The sequence below is a fragment of the Brachionichthys hirsutus genome, chromosome 2 (genome assembly GCF_040956055.1).
Source record: "Brachionichthys hirsutus isolate HB-005 chromosome 2, CSIRO-AGI_Bhir_v1, whole genome shotgun sequence".
NCBI classification, from domain to species: domain Eukaryota; kingdom Metazoa; phylum Chordata; class Actinopteri; order Lophiiformes; family Brachionichthyidae; genus Brachionichthys; species Brachionichthys hirsutus.
In genome coordinates, this window is record NC_090898.1 from 12,764,230 (window position 1) to 12,779,937 (window position 15,708).

Below are 15,708 nucleotides of genomic sequence, written 5' to 3' on the forward strand. Positions count from 1 at the left end.
AAAGCACGCAAAAAAGAAGCGCAGCCGGCAATTAATTCATGCCCTTATTTTCTGATTGCCCTCGGACACCTCCTAGCATTAGATATTAATGAGCACTCAGGTGCTCACCTCTTCTCGTATAAATACCCATGTCCCAAGCTATTGAGAAGACGGTCAAGTTGCTTTTACGGCTCTATGTTTCATTTATGACGTGACCTGTCAAAAGAGACAGAGCTGAGCATGCTCCTCCATTACAAGACACCATTAGCAAGAGTAACAATATAAAGCACTCTCAACTTCTTCTAATGTTTTAATCATTCCATCGTAACTCCAAGGGCGTGCAACTAAAATCCATCCGCAACATACTCGGATGCAAGAGCACATTTTTTAAAATAAATGAATAGCTATTAATTCTATTTTGCACTTGCATGTGCCAAAGTTTAGGTACTCTCAATGTGCGTGCACTAATCCTATTTTTTTTATAATTAGGTTTGAGCGCGAGGAAGGATCTTGCATCCAAGCTGGTATCTTTGTAAGATTCGGCAAGCATCGGTGTGCTTTGGCCTTAATGCCATACAACTGGTTGTTGTGTGAGTCCATGCCAACTTAAAACAGGACCTGCGGATGAAACAACGAGAATGCAAATGATTGAACAGAAAGTCAGACATAAGGCAAAGAAACGGGGTAATTTAAAACTTGAACCTGATGGCAAAGCAAGAGGAAAGGTCAAGGGATTATCAAAGTGATTACAATTCCTCCCGATGAATTTTCATTATAAATATGAATCTATTTTACTAAAAAACAAAACAAATTGTCAACCTTAACTAACATCATCTTTCCTACAAATACAATGTTGTTGAGCTATCCCAGTAGGGTTTGCTTAGGCTTGGAGAAAATTCACAGCTGCGGTCTGGAAAGAAAATACCTTGTGTGAAGAATTACTGAGGAGGTTGAATTCAGACGAAAAACCAAAAAAAAAAAAAAAAGAATTTAAAATTTGTCAAGATGTGTCACCGAGTAAAACAAAGAACAAACGAAATGCTGACCTCTCCCCCTACAGTCGACCTTGGACGTTTTCTTTTTTCTTCCCTCTTCCAACTCTACAGGAGATCCACCCATAATGGAAAGAAAGCTTTTTCCCATTCTTCTTTTCTTTCCTGGCTTGACCAAATCTAGCCTGTGTGTGTGTGTGTGTGTGTGGAATGAGTATACATGTGTGTTAAGAATGATTTCCTGCCAAAAAAGGAGCAGGGCACAAAGAACACAAAAAATGCAAACTCAAAAATCAGGCCAGAACAAAATATGCTTGGATACATACAGAGCGGTGCACATCCTGTGCAGACAACATGCCTGACAGACTCTAAGTTAGAAGTGTTTTCACAATCTGAATTTATTAAACCTCAAAAACAAAAATGAGTTACGCTCAATTCCTCATCCATGAAGCGTGCGTGAGGAGCAGTGTGGTTCCCGTGCTCTGGATTGGACTGTGATCCTTTAATACTGCATTTTATCATCCTGTGGTTTCTCTTGTGGAAAAAGAAAAATAAAACAAGACGGAATCTGTTTTTTCTGGCTTTGCTTTTACTGCTCTTTGTTCGGGGGATAAAGCAGAATGCGACCAAACGAACCCCCCCGAACAATAAGCATATACAAAACGGCAACGAGTCACATGCGCTTTGCTGATCCTTTGTCTGCTGCCTGCGTAGGACAGGCCATCTCTGCGTATGCGTGCGTGCGTGCGTTTGTGTGCTGTGTTTGTTTGTGATTACGTGTGCGTGCACATGAGCGTATGTCTCAGCAGGGGAGAGGGTAAAAAAAAAAAGATAAAAAGGGGCAGGCTGCAGCGATGCGGAGCTGGGGCTGGCCGAGCGGCGGGGTGGCAGATGCCAGAAGGCTCCATTCAACTCGAGGGAAGAGGCAGTGAGTTTTCCGGGAAGTCTATCAGACCCAAACACAAACACAGGCATGCTTGTAATCCTCCTCGAGCACTGCATTGCTTCTCTTTGGTCCTTTTCGCTCTCTCCTTTCTGTTGCTTTTTCTTTTCCTCATTGAAATCCTCCCATCTCAGCCACCTCCACCCTAAATTCTCCAAAGTAATCAGACCCGGCTCCAATTCCAGCTCTGTCTCACTAGTGCATAAGCTGGATTTGTTTGCTGCTTTTTTCTTTCAGATGTTTTTGGCTGTCTTTTTTTTTCTTCTTGTATGTCTATCTGGTGTTTTTGTTGCTGCGGAGTCTGTCGGTGAAGCTGAGCAGCCATTAATCACTGGTAAACGTACGCAAAGGAGAAAGAGGGCACATCGTGTCTGAAGGGTGTGTGTGGGTGTGTGTGTGTGTGTGTGTGTGTGGGGGGGTCTCATTCTGCTCAGAAAATGCTTTTCTAAACGTTGTCCATGGAGAGAGACGTGGAAAGTGGGGCACAGATGCTGCAGCGCGCATAATAAAAAATAACACCGCAATGCATGTCACATCAGAACCAGTTGCTTTTTCACAAGACTTGTCAATTAGAGGTTAAAAATACAAGTCTTTCTAGAAAATTCCTGTCAATGAAAGGCTTTGGACAAGAACTCATTTATTTGGCCAGTCTGGGAATATCTTGCTTTTCCATTCTGGGGACGCACAGCCGACCAAAAGCAACCGAAAATGAAGACGGGGTCGAAGTCATCTTCGATCCAGTTCTCCAAATATGTCTTTCTCAATAAAATAAACGAGAGGGATATAAAACTTAATCCATACTCAAATTATAAACCTAATGGCAGACTCATTCATTATCTGGCTTAAATTAAAATGTTCTTGTTTCGTTAAAAATTGAACTTAAAAAAACATATTTTCAAGATTACTTGAGACGTACAAATATCTGCAGGGACAGATCAATATCTAGTATTATTATTAGCATTTTCTCTTCATATCAAGCTTTTATTTCTAATTTTCAGTTTATTTGTCTATTCTGTACGCATTGAATGCTCCTAGATGCTCAAATGTACATATTTTATATATTATTATTTATATATACACCATTATTTCTATGTATTTGTACAGAATGGCAAGGCAGAATGAAGGCACACTTGCCCTGCTTCAGTCAGGCTTGGTAAATGGGGAGAGTTAAATCACATTTTATAAAATCTTAAAGGAGTAGTTGACTTTTTGGGAATGTCAGAATGAGAACTACTGTCGACGGGAATGATACCAAGTTTTGTATCATTCTATTAAATATGAATCTACAGTACAGCTAGGCTAGCTTAGCATAAAGATGACTTTAAGAAAGCAGGCAATCGGTTAATCTTGTACTGTCCAAAGATGACTCAATCCACCTCTTATGTCAGATGCAGTGAATAAACTTTTTTTTTCTGCTGACGGCCGTTCTTGACGGGGGAGTTGAGGGAGCTGAGTGGGGTGGGGGTTACCTTGTGTCTTTATTTACCCAAGCAGAAAAAAGTCGATGCCTCTCTGCCTTAAGAAAAGTGTGTGGATCAATCGGAGGTTTCAAAAAGCCTGTGTGAAAAATCAATGTGCCTTACATGCTACAGACGGCTGTTTAGTTGCAGAGGGAGGAGCGTGACAAAGAACACCAATTTATGGAGATAAACTTACTTCAGTCAGATTCTAACATTCATTATCTACCTGCCCTGTTTCCTGTGATGTAACAAACATCCATGTCTTTGCAGACCCAGTAACTGCCTCTCTCATCACCTCATGCCTTTCCTAATCGGCCTACCAGTTCTTATACCTGCCATATACACCATATTCTTTCATATTGTCTATCATATATATATAACACCAAATTTCGACCTTCTGGATTCAAGCTTGTCTTTTCTAAGCCGTTATACAACATTTCACATCTATTATTTCCGACACAACATGATCAAATAAGGAAATGAGGACATTTTATTAGGACTTTTTTCCCTTTTAATAAAAGTAATTGTTTCACAATTGTTTCCACACGAGGCATTATAATAAGCTTTACATTCTTTAACACGAAACAGTGCTGCATCTCAATGTACAGGGGAGGACAGCAATTACTTCAGGAGTGCTGTTAAAAAAAAAAGAAAAAGAAAATTGGTAGACATCGATGCCCCTTGCTACCGGAGAAAATACCCTGGAAACACTCACCGGAATTTCAGTGAAACAATTGTTTTATTTTTTTTAAAAAGATGAGCAAATTGAAGATGCTAATTTTAACATGCTCACCTCTAAAACTCCTACGGAATGCATGAAATTTAATTCAACTCTGCACAGTGATATGTGAATATAACATAACTCCTGATGTGAGCAAAATGCTACACAAATCATTTAAGCTTTAATGTAATTAAAACAAAAGAGCATAGAGTACAGAAGAAACAAAATATGAGACGCACGCCATCATGGCCCCTACAAAGCACATGTGAGTTGACATTGAATTCAGTGCGGCGGTGGATGGATTATTCCTCCCTATGTAGCTAACTCACATACAAAAAAGGGTGACCGTGTGATCCTTTTTAGCTGGGACATCAACAACAGTCCATAATGTCTCCCTGAGCTCTGACACGGCTTTGGATTCAGAGAGAACAGATGTGCCAGAACTTTACAGCGGTCAACATTTTCCTTGAGCCGTGTAAGCCTGCACTTTCTAAGGCGCGTCATTCGGGGTCTCTGTTCCTGACACCTGCCTGAACCGGTGCCGGCCCGATCAAAGTGACGGTCCTGCAGACCCATGAAGATGCAGGTGACAGCTGCTGTCACCTCGCCTGTCCACATGACGGCAACTTGGTCAGGGCATGGGGCGTAAAGAGGAGGGATGGAGGGGAAGGCCGTTGTCTACGCGCCACTCTGTGCTGCACTCGATGACAGAACAGCCCATTAGCAAAAGGACTGGCTTTACAGGCCATTAGGGGAGGAGTCACACGGCCGCAGCGCACGCGGCACCGAGCAACGCCGCAGTCGTAGACGAGGTTGAAATGTGAGACGGAAGGATCGCGTCCAACGACGAGGAAAATGTGAAAAATTCAGAGACTTTGGTAAAGCATTTGGCTTTCTTTTATTTTCTTTTTTGTTGATTGAGGGAAATGAAATAAATTCATAAATGCCTCAGTTACCGACAGAGAATGAAAGAGGTTATTAAAGTGGACCAAACACATCAACAATAAGTACGGCAAAGCCATTCCCATGCCATCCAACCCCCAGAGCCGTCTTGTTGTTAAAATCTCCAGTTCTCCGCCTGCCCTCCAGTCATCATTAAACAGAAAGACTGGAGCCAGAGAACCAAGCAGAGGCATCAGCACGCATCACTTCTCTTCTGCTCTGAACGTTCCGCACGCAACAACCCACCAGCCCCTGATGGACCTATTTACTGCACAAAGTGGTTTGTGTTTGGCCGCAGACTATACTTCCAAATGTTCTTTTGATACCCTCGCTCTTTCTCCATGCCCCACCCCCGCCGCCCTTCTCTGGTTGTGACCAGCTCATAGAATCAGCAGACCTGTCTGGCCAATTTATGGCTGGTGTAGCACTACTGAAGGGCTCAGCAGGCTCAAACGAGAATGCCACGCCATGCCAAGCTGATGGGATACAGTCCAGCTATAGCTCCAACTCCAAAAAAGACTTAGAAACTCTTCTTTGACTTTGTTTTTGCTCCCCCCTCCCCGCCAACCCACCGAAAAAAAAAAGTAAAACAGGAAAAAGATTCCTTAAAGCTGCTCACCATGGCTTTCCCCCAAGGACTGGATGAAACACAAAGAAGAGACAAAGAACAGAAGCAAAAGGGGAAAGAACTTCTTTTGTACAATTTCAGACCCAAAAGAGATTAAGTGCGAGCGTTTTGTAAAGCGCGAGGAACGGCGGATGGCTGGATATTTGAGACAAAAAGAGAAGGGAATGCAGCTTTGGACTCCTGGAATGATAGTCGCGTTAAGTGTTGTGTCATGTATTCCTGCTCTTAGTTTTGTTAGAGACAAACTGTGTATTTGATTTGGTCAGGATCTTTTAAACGGAGCAGCATGAGCTTTAACACATGAACTTTTGTTCATTAAACTTTTTCCAGACCGCTTTAACAGGCCTGACCTCCGACCGACATTGTGTCGGGCTTATCTTTTGCAGGAATTAAATTTGCTCTGATGGGAGTCAGTTGGCGTTGATTCATTCTTCGGATGCTAAATGAGGAGAGGTGCATTCTTTTACTCGCGTCGACATGATTTACTTTATTTTGTCACTATCATCCCATCTACTTAAGGTTAAACCATCAGCCTTACATAAATGATGAACCACTTCACTGCTCTTTTGGATTTGGGAGTAAAAGTTTTTTCATTCTTGCATACTGCAAGATAACCCCGTGTTACAGCTGCAGGAAAGGGTCTGTGAAAATTTGTATTGTTATGAAGGAGCTATTGAAAAAGTATTGAACTTTGTGCAACCTTGCTGAAGCAGCCTGACAAAAGAAAGAAAGGATGCATGAAGGAGCAGAAATAATCATTTGTCTCAGTGTGAACCCAATGGACCTAACACCATGGAGGATTTTAGCTGCTTGGCTCCACTGGTGCCTGTTCTGTATCTGATGGGAACACTTCTGAGGGACATTTAAGGCAGTTTAAATACCTTACGATTTTGTTTGTATCACCTGCAAGGGTGCAAGCATCACTTGTGAAATACAGTCAAGAAATCCCAACTAAATTCAGAGCAAATAAGTGATTTTGTGCATCATATCTGTCACTTACGCTGACGAGCATCTGGGGGAACGGTCCTCGAGAATTCTCCGCCACGTTGATCGGCGGGATCACCCAGTCCCTCTTCTGTCTCCGTAGGCTACCCTTGGAGCCGTTCTTTCCACTGGATCCGGAGAACATGATTATAGGAGGTGGCACATGGAATTTATTCTCTGGGTCTTTTCCTTCCTCCTTCGTGACCTTTAAGACAAACACAAAGCTTTACTTAAGAGGATGCTTAATGTAAATTTAAAACAATATTTTCCGTCAAAGAGCGTGCACCAAAATCAATGAATCACGTGATGTCCCACTAGGCAGAGCAGCCACTTGTGTCTTCAATGACTTTAACGACCCATAATAATAGAGTTTTGACTCAACTGTTAAGGTGACCTCTTAATGCCCGTCCGTGTGACCTCAGTAGAGTTGAACAATCCAGACTCCCGAGGAAGTCAGCACTGAAGGAGCCTCTCGGATGGGAGGTGAAACATTGTGAAGTTGCTTAAACAGATCGTTCCATATATTTGTGTATTTCTCAGAACATCTGTGTATAATCCTCTTTAATGCTCAAACCCCCCCTGTGTCGGTTTTCTTCTGCCATGTGACTAACTGCTGAGTTAGTGACAATCGGAGATCTGTTATATGCTGACTAGACTGAAGAAGGGAACGCTTCGTATTGTTTCGAAGAGCTATCTGCCCAAGGTTGGAGTCTTCATGTCTGGGTGATTTGCGCACGTACACATCTTGTCTGCAGCCTGAGTGGAGACAAAGCACTCCATTGTGTATTCCTGATCTTCAGTAGCCTATGTTTGTCAAATCATTCTTCGCCTGGTGCTTATCAATAACACACCAATCAGTAGGAGTTAGGACAGAGCCACTCTGTTCTTCTTGACCTTACTCACGCTTATAAAAACTGTGTGTCGACCAAGAAAGGGGGGGGTGTCTTGGTGAAGCCGAACAAAGCTAACTACTTGCGTCTCTCCATCCCTCCCGGCTGACAGCTGTCTTAATAAATCTAATAATCTACAGTTTTGCCTCGTTTCGTCTCTTCGGTGCAAGGCCTCTTTGGGTTTATTCATTTTAGACCCAACATTAATTGGTGCCGAAACCCGGGACCCACATCTGGACGGACGACCGCCGCTGGACTGAGGACACCGCGTCTCCCCATTGAAGGGGACGGGCCTCCCCCTTCCGGCGCCGGCTGCCCGCCCGGACAACGGGTCCCAAGAACCAGGCTTGCATCGGGTGACTACAGGTATTGCTGGTATTTAATACGTAACATTTTTTCCAACTTACTTAAAAACAGGGAAGTGAAATTAAAGCGGGAAGTGTTGTGAGACTGTGCACAAACAGGAAGGGCAGAGGCCCATATGTAAGTCCATGGCTACTAAATAAATAATCCAGACGTTTAAGGAATTACAAGGTCTTATTAGGAGTAATTCAATATAATTAATACTTTTAAGTATAAATTAACGGGATCAAACGTCTGGGTACGAGTAAATTAACGGGATCGGTAAATAAATATTGTATTTGCTGGGATTATGTCCACACACTTCCAGTGGATCAGTGAATAAATATTATATTTACTATGATTATGTCCACACACTTCCAATGACGTTTAAGGAATTACAAGGCTACTAAATAAATAATCCAGACGTTTAAGGAATTACCAGGTCTTATTAGGAGTAATTCAATATAATTAATACTTTTAAGTATAAATTAACGGGATCAAACGTCTGGGTACGAGTAAATTAACGGGCCTTATTAGGAGTAATTCAATATAATTAATACTTTTAAGTATAAATTAACGGGAGTAATTCAATATAATTAATACTTTTAAGTATAAATTAACGGGATCAAACGTCGGGGAAAAATCAATTAAGGGACCGGTCTTTAAAAAAAATCAAACTGTATTTGCAAAAACGTGCTTTTATTGTTTGAGCATGAATGGAGGTGCACCAGAATGAACGTATGAGGATATTTGTGTTGGACTCGCTTAGGAGTTAAACAGCTGTGTTGTGTTGTGTGGGGGTGAGTTGGAGCTGATAAGGGCGCGGCCCTGGGAGATCATATGCTCGCTTGGGACGTGGTCCTTGAATAGTGTTTGTGTGGTGGTGATTTGGAGTTGAGCGATGAGGAAACTGGTGTGAGACTGAGAAGAGGAAATGAACAAGCTGCAGACCAAGGAGAATCTTTGGGGCTTGGTTCCGATTTTCTCTCTTTTACAGTGTCACAAACCTGACATTAATTGGCGTTGTCGGCAGGATCCAATACACCCGTCTGCGGTGGGCTGGCTTGGAAGAATTGATTAGAGGGTGCACACTCTAATTCACTAAGACCCTTTTCCGGGGCCAATCCTTCGCATGCCAGTCCCTGGGGGATCGGGTTGACGGGATTCGAGCCAGAGAGCAGACCTGCCTGAAGGTGAGACACCCGGAGAAGGCGGGTAGGGACGGCGGTCCTATCGCGCGGAACGCTGTGTTTCTCCGTTCCTAACCAGGCGGATAGGGATCAACATCAGTCCTGTCGGCGTGCGCAGAAACGTTTCCCAACCGGTACTATTGTGCAGCACTATAATATATATATATATATATAGATATATAAGAAAGACATAAAGTATACAGATCTGTGTGTTGTTGTTGTTAAAGTCTAGACTTAAAACCCTGTATGTACGTGTCTGTGAATAAATGTTTCATGTGGATGAACGGAATGAGTCAAAGTTGTAACAGTAAAACAGCCTGAGTCCTCATGGGATCACTGCACGGCTGGACGGTCTGGAACCTCACGGTGTCAACGCAAGACCGTCACTGGGGAAGACTTTGTGAACTCATTCATGAAGGTTAGTGGTGATCAGACTGGAGGGTCTAAAACGATGTGCAACTCTGTGTTAGGACGCCGAGCGAGAAGCCGGAGCAAACAAAGGTTTGCTCTAGAAGATTGCATCTCGGGAGTTGCACTTCACCCCATTAGGGGGATTCTCTCTGAGTTACGTCACGTGTGGAATTCTATATAGCAGGAAAGGTATTTAAGATAGAATAAGTAAACGCTGAAGAATAAATAACCTTTCTACTAAACCAAAATTAGAAAAGAGGAATTTACCCATCTGCACCTCCACTCGGGAGGGGCATGAATAAAAAAGTAGCGCCCCACCGTTGTTGTCCGCCCACGTAACCAAAGTCAAACCCAGACTAAATGCAAGAGAGAGAGGTGTTTAGACAAAGAGCTAACTACAGTAAAATATGACAAACAAAGCCAAAATCTGATGAAGTTATTGATGACTTCAGAGCAGGACTAGAACAGTGCCCTTTATGATGTTAATAATGAATGAGCTCCGTCTCAAAAACAAAACCTTTAACACAGAAATCAGCCACTGGCTGATGAAGCATTCTGTCACCTTGCTAAACTTAACTCTGTCTGAATTTATTACACGGGCAAAACATGAAGAGAGAGTAGCGTGAAACAAATAACGAGGAGTCTAATGATATGTTTTTGATGGTAAAGAGGAAGTGTTTTAGCGAGACAGAGAGGTCGGGGTGCCAGAGGAGGGGGTGGAAGGAAAGTGTGAGATAGGACACTGGGCGCATTACTGCAGGGCGCCAAGTAAAGGAAAACACACGATTCAGCATGTCTAGGTAGGAAAGAACAAGTAGATAATCATGGAGTGAAGGACAGATAGGGAAAATAAATCTAATTTTTTTTTTTTAAAAGGTACATGCACTACCAGGTCATTGATAGCAATGACATCGACTAGGACATTCACGTCTGCCTAAATCTGTCTACATATGGGCAGCAATATTGCCGTGGGCGTTGCCACGCCTCAAGAGGTGGGATAGTGGCACAGATGTCTTTGTGCCTTTAATCATTATAATAAAAAAAAAAAAAAAAAAAAAAAAAAATTGTATTCTGTTGGAAGCCATTACTCCTGTGAGTGTTATGAGTGCTATTCTTCTACTATTTGCTTCCTTCGCTTTAACATGTCTCAGGTCTATGTTACAAAAGATGATAGCATGCTAAGCTCAGAGGTTCAAGTTGATTGATGTAATATGATATAATACAATATGCAGGACCTAATTGTTTTCCTTTGCTCCACAAACTGCTCCACTGTGCTGGAGTTTGGCCCCCGCGGGTCACTCTGTTCCAGCCGCTGAGGGTTGGGTGCCTCCTCCCACCGTCCACGACCAGAAGACATCAATCACCATCACCATCAGACCAGAGGTCACCGTCCACCTCAGGGTGCACTCCACTGAGGGTCCAACGCCCCCCACCAGGCCACACTGCTCACTCGAGCATGATATGTGGGGCTAACAACAGACTGACCGATTGAATGCACCACGTCAAACATGCTAAGAAGAAGAAAGAAGAAGAAAAAGACTTTCCTCCAAAGAGCATGCAACGCTCGATGTCTCAAGGCAGCGTGCCTCCCGAGAGGACGTCCCGTGGGAGACATCGTCACGAATGAAAGAGAACATGCTCTCATCCTGTGGAGGAACGATGACCAGACGGATGCTTCAATTGTGAACAGAGGGGACGCTGGATGAGGGAGTGACCGGAACCACTGAGGGACCGAGACCAGAGGAGGGGTGATCAACAGCGGTGTCGTGGATGAGGGGGCGGGGGTCCCTCCTTCTCTGTGGCTGGCTCGGATTGACTGACTGACGGATCGCCCTCCGGTTCACGTGAGATGCAAACACAAACACACACACAGCTCAACTGATGTTTACACTTAATGATGCAAAGAGATATGAGCTCAAACAGCAGCAATACACGTTAAAACACAAAGCTTATGAACAGCATCCTGTTGTTCTGTTATTGATGAATGGGATTCAGGTTTTATGTGTTCCGTATTGATTCTGAGGCTGTGACACACAAGCCTCTATCTAGGCCTGTTAAAGGGACACAGACTATTGAGGATACATGTTTTAGATTATCACAGAGTTTTTGATTTCTTCTTTATGTTCTGATAATTTTTGCTTGGTCAAGATTTCATGACACCTTCTTTGAAATTACTCTTCTTTTGTGATTCCAATGGCATTGCCATTCCGCGCGTGCGCCATGATGTACGTGTATAACTGATCACTGCACAACAATGGGGATTTTTTAATGGACTCGATGAAACAGCAGGTTTCATCAACTCATGATGTAGTGACATCACATTTATTGCATTCTACAGCTTATGTTCCTGAGCAGAGATGAAGCCTTTGAAAATACATTCCTTAAAGAGACTCTATTATGACCATTGATTGTTTTTAATTGTGTATGCCTGACTCCTCAGCAACCTGTATTTGCAAGGAATCTGAATTTGGGGGCCCGCGCTGGGCGCCCTTGAGGACGATTGGTCCGCCCCTGACGAGAATGGTGTCTCCCATTCTGAAGGATCTCAAAGCACCGTCTTTGTTTGATGTTTATTATTTCCTGTTTGTTCATCCTTTCTCAATTTCACAAGTGCATTAATTGGTTACTTTTACTTTTGCACAGAGAAGAGATTCAGTTGACTCATGGGTTGGACCATGTGTCAAAGGGGAGGAGATGTTGCTATTCTCAGTCTCATTGGTTCCAAAAAACAAAAAGAATATATACACAAAAATATGATTTTGATGTGTGTTTAATTTTGATTGCATGACATAATGTTGGACGGACGCGTCCAATGACTTTTCCATTGACTTTTCAATTGACTTTTCCATTAACGTGCTCGTCTACCTCAGAGACGTTGTCAGCATCTGATGATGGACTTGGTGGAACGCTCACCTTGCTTTCGAATTTGGGTGAAGCACAAAGAAACAAAGTGCTTCAGCGATGGAGAAGATGATTTTCTCTGACAATGGTTCAATAATGATTCGTGTGTTGCTAACAAAATGCTTTCAGAACTTCAGAACTCAGAGACAGACTCAAGTTGGACCTGAAGACACACTGCAGTTACCAGACGCATTCTGGTGGCGCTGCAGAATGAAACAACCCCACACTCTGAAAGCCAGATGAACGAAATTATCCTGGATTAAATGTTTACCTTCTAACCCTAACCCACAGCATAATCTGTCGTCAACAAGTGAGGTGTTGGTTGGACGACCTCCAGACACTGGACTGGTTCCTATGGCCAAACACACTGTGATGATGCACTGACCCAATACTGCATACATCTGACACAGGTACTGAGGGACCAAAGAGAGAGGATGTGTCTCCTTTCCAGCACCAGCAGCAGCAGCGGCAGCAGCAGCAGCAGCAGATGCACCTGCCCGAACATCGGACCCAGAGACTTTGTGCGGGTAAAGAACACCCAACGCGTCCTGGGAACACCAACGGTGGCAGGATTCCTTCCGAGTTCAGCTGATGACCCACACGGCTGAAAAGGTCGCCGAAGGAGCAACTGGGATGCACGCCACCCACTGCAGGTGCTACCACAACTAACAACGGTGTCCGGTGCAACGTGTGAGTAACCCTCGCACTCAAAAGATCACACCTCCGATCCCGAGTGACACTGCGCAGATGCAGAACCCCGCTGGATGACAAGTAACATTGTTAGAAAACATTTTTAGCTGCTCCAGCAGTGCGTGCTAGTAACCACCTGCTGTAGGCCATAGATGAACGCCACCATAGTCTAATAGAAGAACCTGTCAGTCGACTCCTCAACACACACTCCTGACCGAAGAAGCTGTGCCAGAAGAAAAGGGTGATTGGTGAATAAAAACGCATCACTCCACCGACCCCTCAACACACACTCCTGATAGAAGAAAAGAGTGATTGGTGAATAAAAACGCATCACTCCACCGTGCACCAACCTCAGACTGTCGCTACCCCTCGGGGTCCCTTTGATTTGAGTTCCCTTGTGAAGCTGGTGATTTCAGCTTTTGTAGTGTGACGGAACAAGCTAAAGCAGTCTCACCTACCGTACGGGGCAACCAGCCCTATATGCCACACCCTTCGCCTACATGAATGCCTTGAATGCTGTAAATGAAACCTTTTCTCCAGCCAAAGTTCTGACCCACAAACGCTTATCTGTACTTACAAAAGCCACAATCACAGGTTTTGGAGTAACATTGGACAAAACACACTTAGCTCATTGTAATGACATTGGGGATGACACGTATTGCTTTCCACTTTGTGTTCACTTGACAGGAACTGGTAACACTCCCATTGCATCAGTAGACAGTAAACATTGCAACTGCCAACTAACGTCACTGCCATATGTACACCTGTCGCAGTTTCAGATCATACTTACATTGTCACAGCCGTAGTACATCCCAACCTGCCTACACCTAGAAGGACCAAGCGCTTTGTTACCTTTGAAGAACATGATCCGATCTGGGGTAGCAATGTCCCCTACCAACACAGGTATTGGTCTCCAGGAGACCGAGTTACGCATGCTTTCTTCCCAAACATAGGGGTAGGAAAAATTGGCCTTCGACTTGAAACCATAGATTACAGATTCCAAAGTTTCGTCAATGCTTCCATTATCATGCTGTTGATTTGGCCTTAGCCCCACAAGGAGGTGTTTGTGCTATGATTGGTGAACACTGTTGCACATATATTCCCAACGAACCAAACTATTGTAGACGTAATGCACACCATGAAAAACGTAAGGGACACTATGTCACGGGAAGACAAAGTTGAAGGAGGCTGGTTAGACTGGTTGTTCTCAGGGTCATGGCATCAGGTTCTCCTTAAAATGTTAGGCCCTTTCATTGCCATAGTATTGATTTTTTTATTTCTCTGCGTTCTCTGTTCATGTTGTGTAATCCCCATGTCCAAGAGGTTAATCTCACGAATGTTTGTTGCCCAGATGTATCAGTATAACCTCATCCAAGTGGATGACTATGATGCTGTTGCGCCTGACGTACACGCAGACACTGATGTTTAACTTAAAACTTCAGATTTGGTCCATTGTCAGACCATGAGGTTCTTGCTACCAAGCGGTAGGGGAGTTGTGGAATTTTTCCTTATTGGAAGGTTTTCGCCACATCCTGATAATGGACAAACTGTTGTTGATTTGTTAATGAAGTGTTTACGGAAAGCCATTTGGTTGTATTCACGGATGTCTTCCAAATCCACAACAGGGGGGAAATGTGAAGTTGCTTAAACAGATCGTTCCATATATTTGTGTATTTCTCAGAACATCTGTGTATAATCCTCTTTAATGCTCAAACCCCCCCTGTGTCGGTTTTCTTCTGCCATGTGACTAACTGCTGAGTTAGTGACAATCGGAGATCTGTTATATGCTGACTAGACTGAAGAAGGGAACGCTTCGTATTGTTTCGAAGAGCTATCTGCCCAAGGTTGGAGTCTTCATGTCTGGGTGATTTGCGCACGTACACATCTTGTCTGCAGCCTGAGTGGAGACAAAGCACTCCATTGTGTATTCCTGATCTTCAGTAGCCTATGTTTGTCAAATCATTCTTCGCCTGGTGCTTATCAATAACACACCAATCAGTAGGAGTTAGGACAGAGCCACTCTGTTCTTCTTGACCTTACTCACGCTTATAAAAACTGTGTGTCGACCAAGAAAGGGGGGGGTGTCTTGGTGAAGCCGAACGAAGCTAACTACTTGCGTCTCTCCATCCCTCCCGGCTGACAGCTGTCTTAATAAATCTAATAATCTACAGTTTTGCCTCGTTTCGTCTCTTCGGTGCAAGGCCTCTTTGGGTTTATTCATTTTAGACCCAACAAACATCTACTCCGAAACCCAAAACACAAGTCCAGTTTCAGATTTGACCTTCAAGGATTACCATCACCTGCATGAATGATAATCCACTTAACCATATGTATGAAAACTCGAACTCCTCTGATGTTCAAGTGTATCCAAACCTACTATTATGGGTCGTTATAGTCGTTGAGAACGCAAGCGGTTTGGCTATACCTAACTGGGGAGGATGTGACTCGTGAGCATCATTATCGGTTTCGCTTGACTCGTTCGTTTTCATGTAGCTTGAAGCAGAAGGAGACACTAACAGGTTCAGCTGCTGTAACAAACACCTCGAGCCAAAAGTTTCATCGCTGCTTCAGTTGTCAGCTCCGTGGCGGAGGCAGGTAGAAATCCTGGTGGCACAAATCTCCTTGTTATCTCTCA

The 15,708-nt window shown here is 43.6% G+C and overlaps 1 protein-coding gene across 2 annotated transcripts in view; it reads right to left on the minus strand.

Moving 5' to 3' along the window:
* Window positions 1-15,708, minus strand: part of LOC137909696 (cadherin-4-like) — a 200,517-nt gene that overhangs the window by 40,299 nt on the left and 144,510 nt on the right. For both annotated transcript variants that reach the window (XM_068754167.1, XM_068754160.1), the window contains exon 5: window positions 6,666-6,854. In XM_068754167.1, the coding sequence (XP_068610268.1) occupies window positions 6,666-6,854 (189 nt within the window). The remainder of the gene's footprint in view (window positions 1-6,665; window positions 6,855-15,708) is intronic.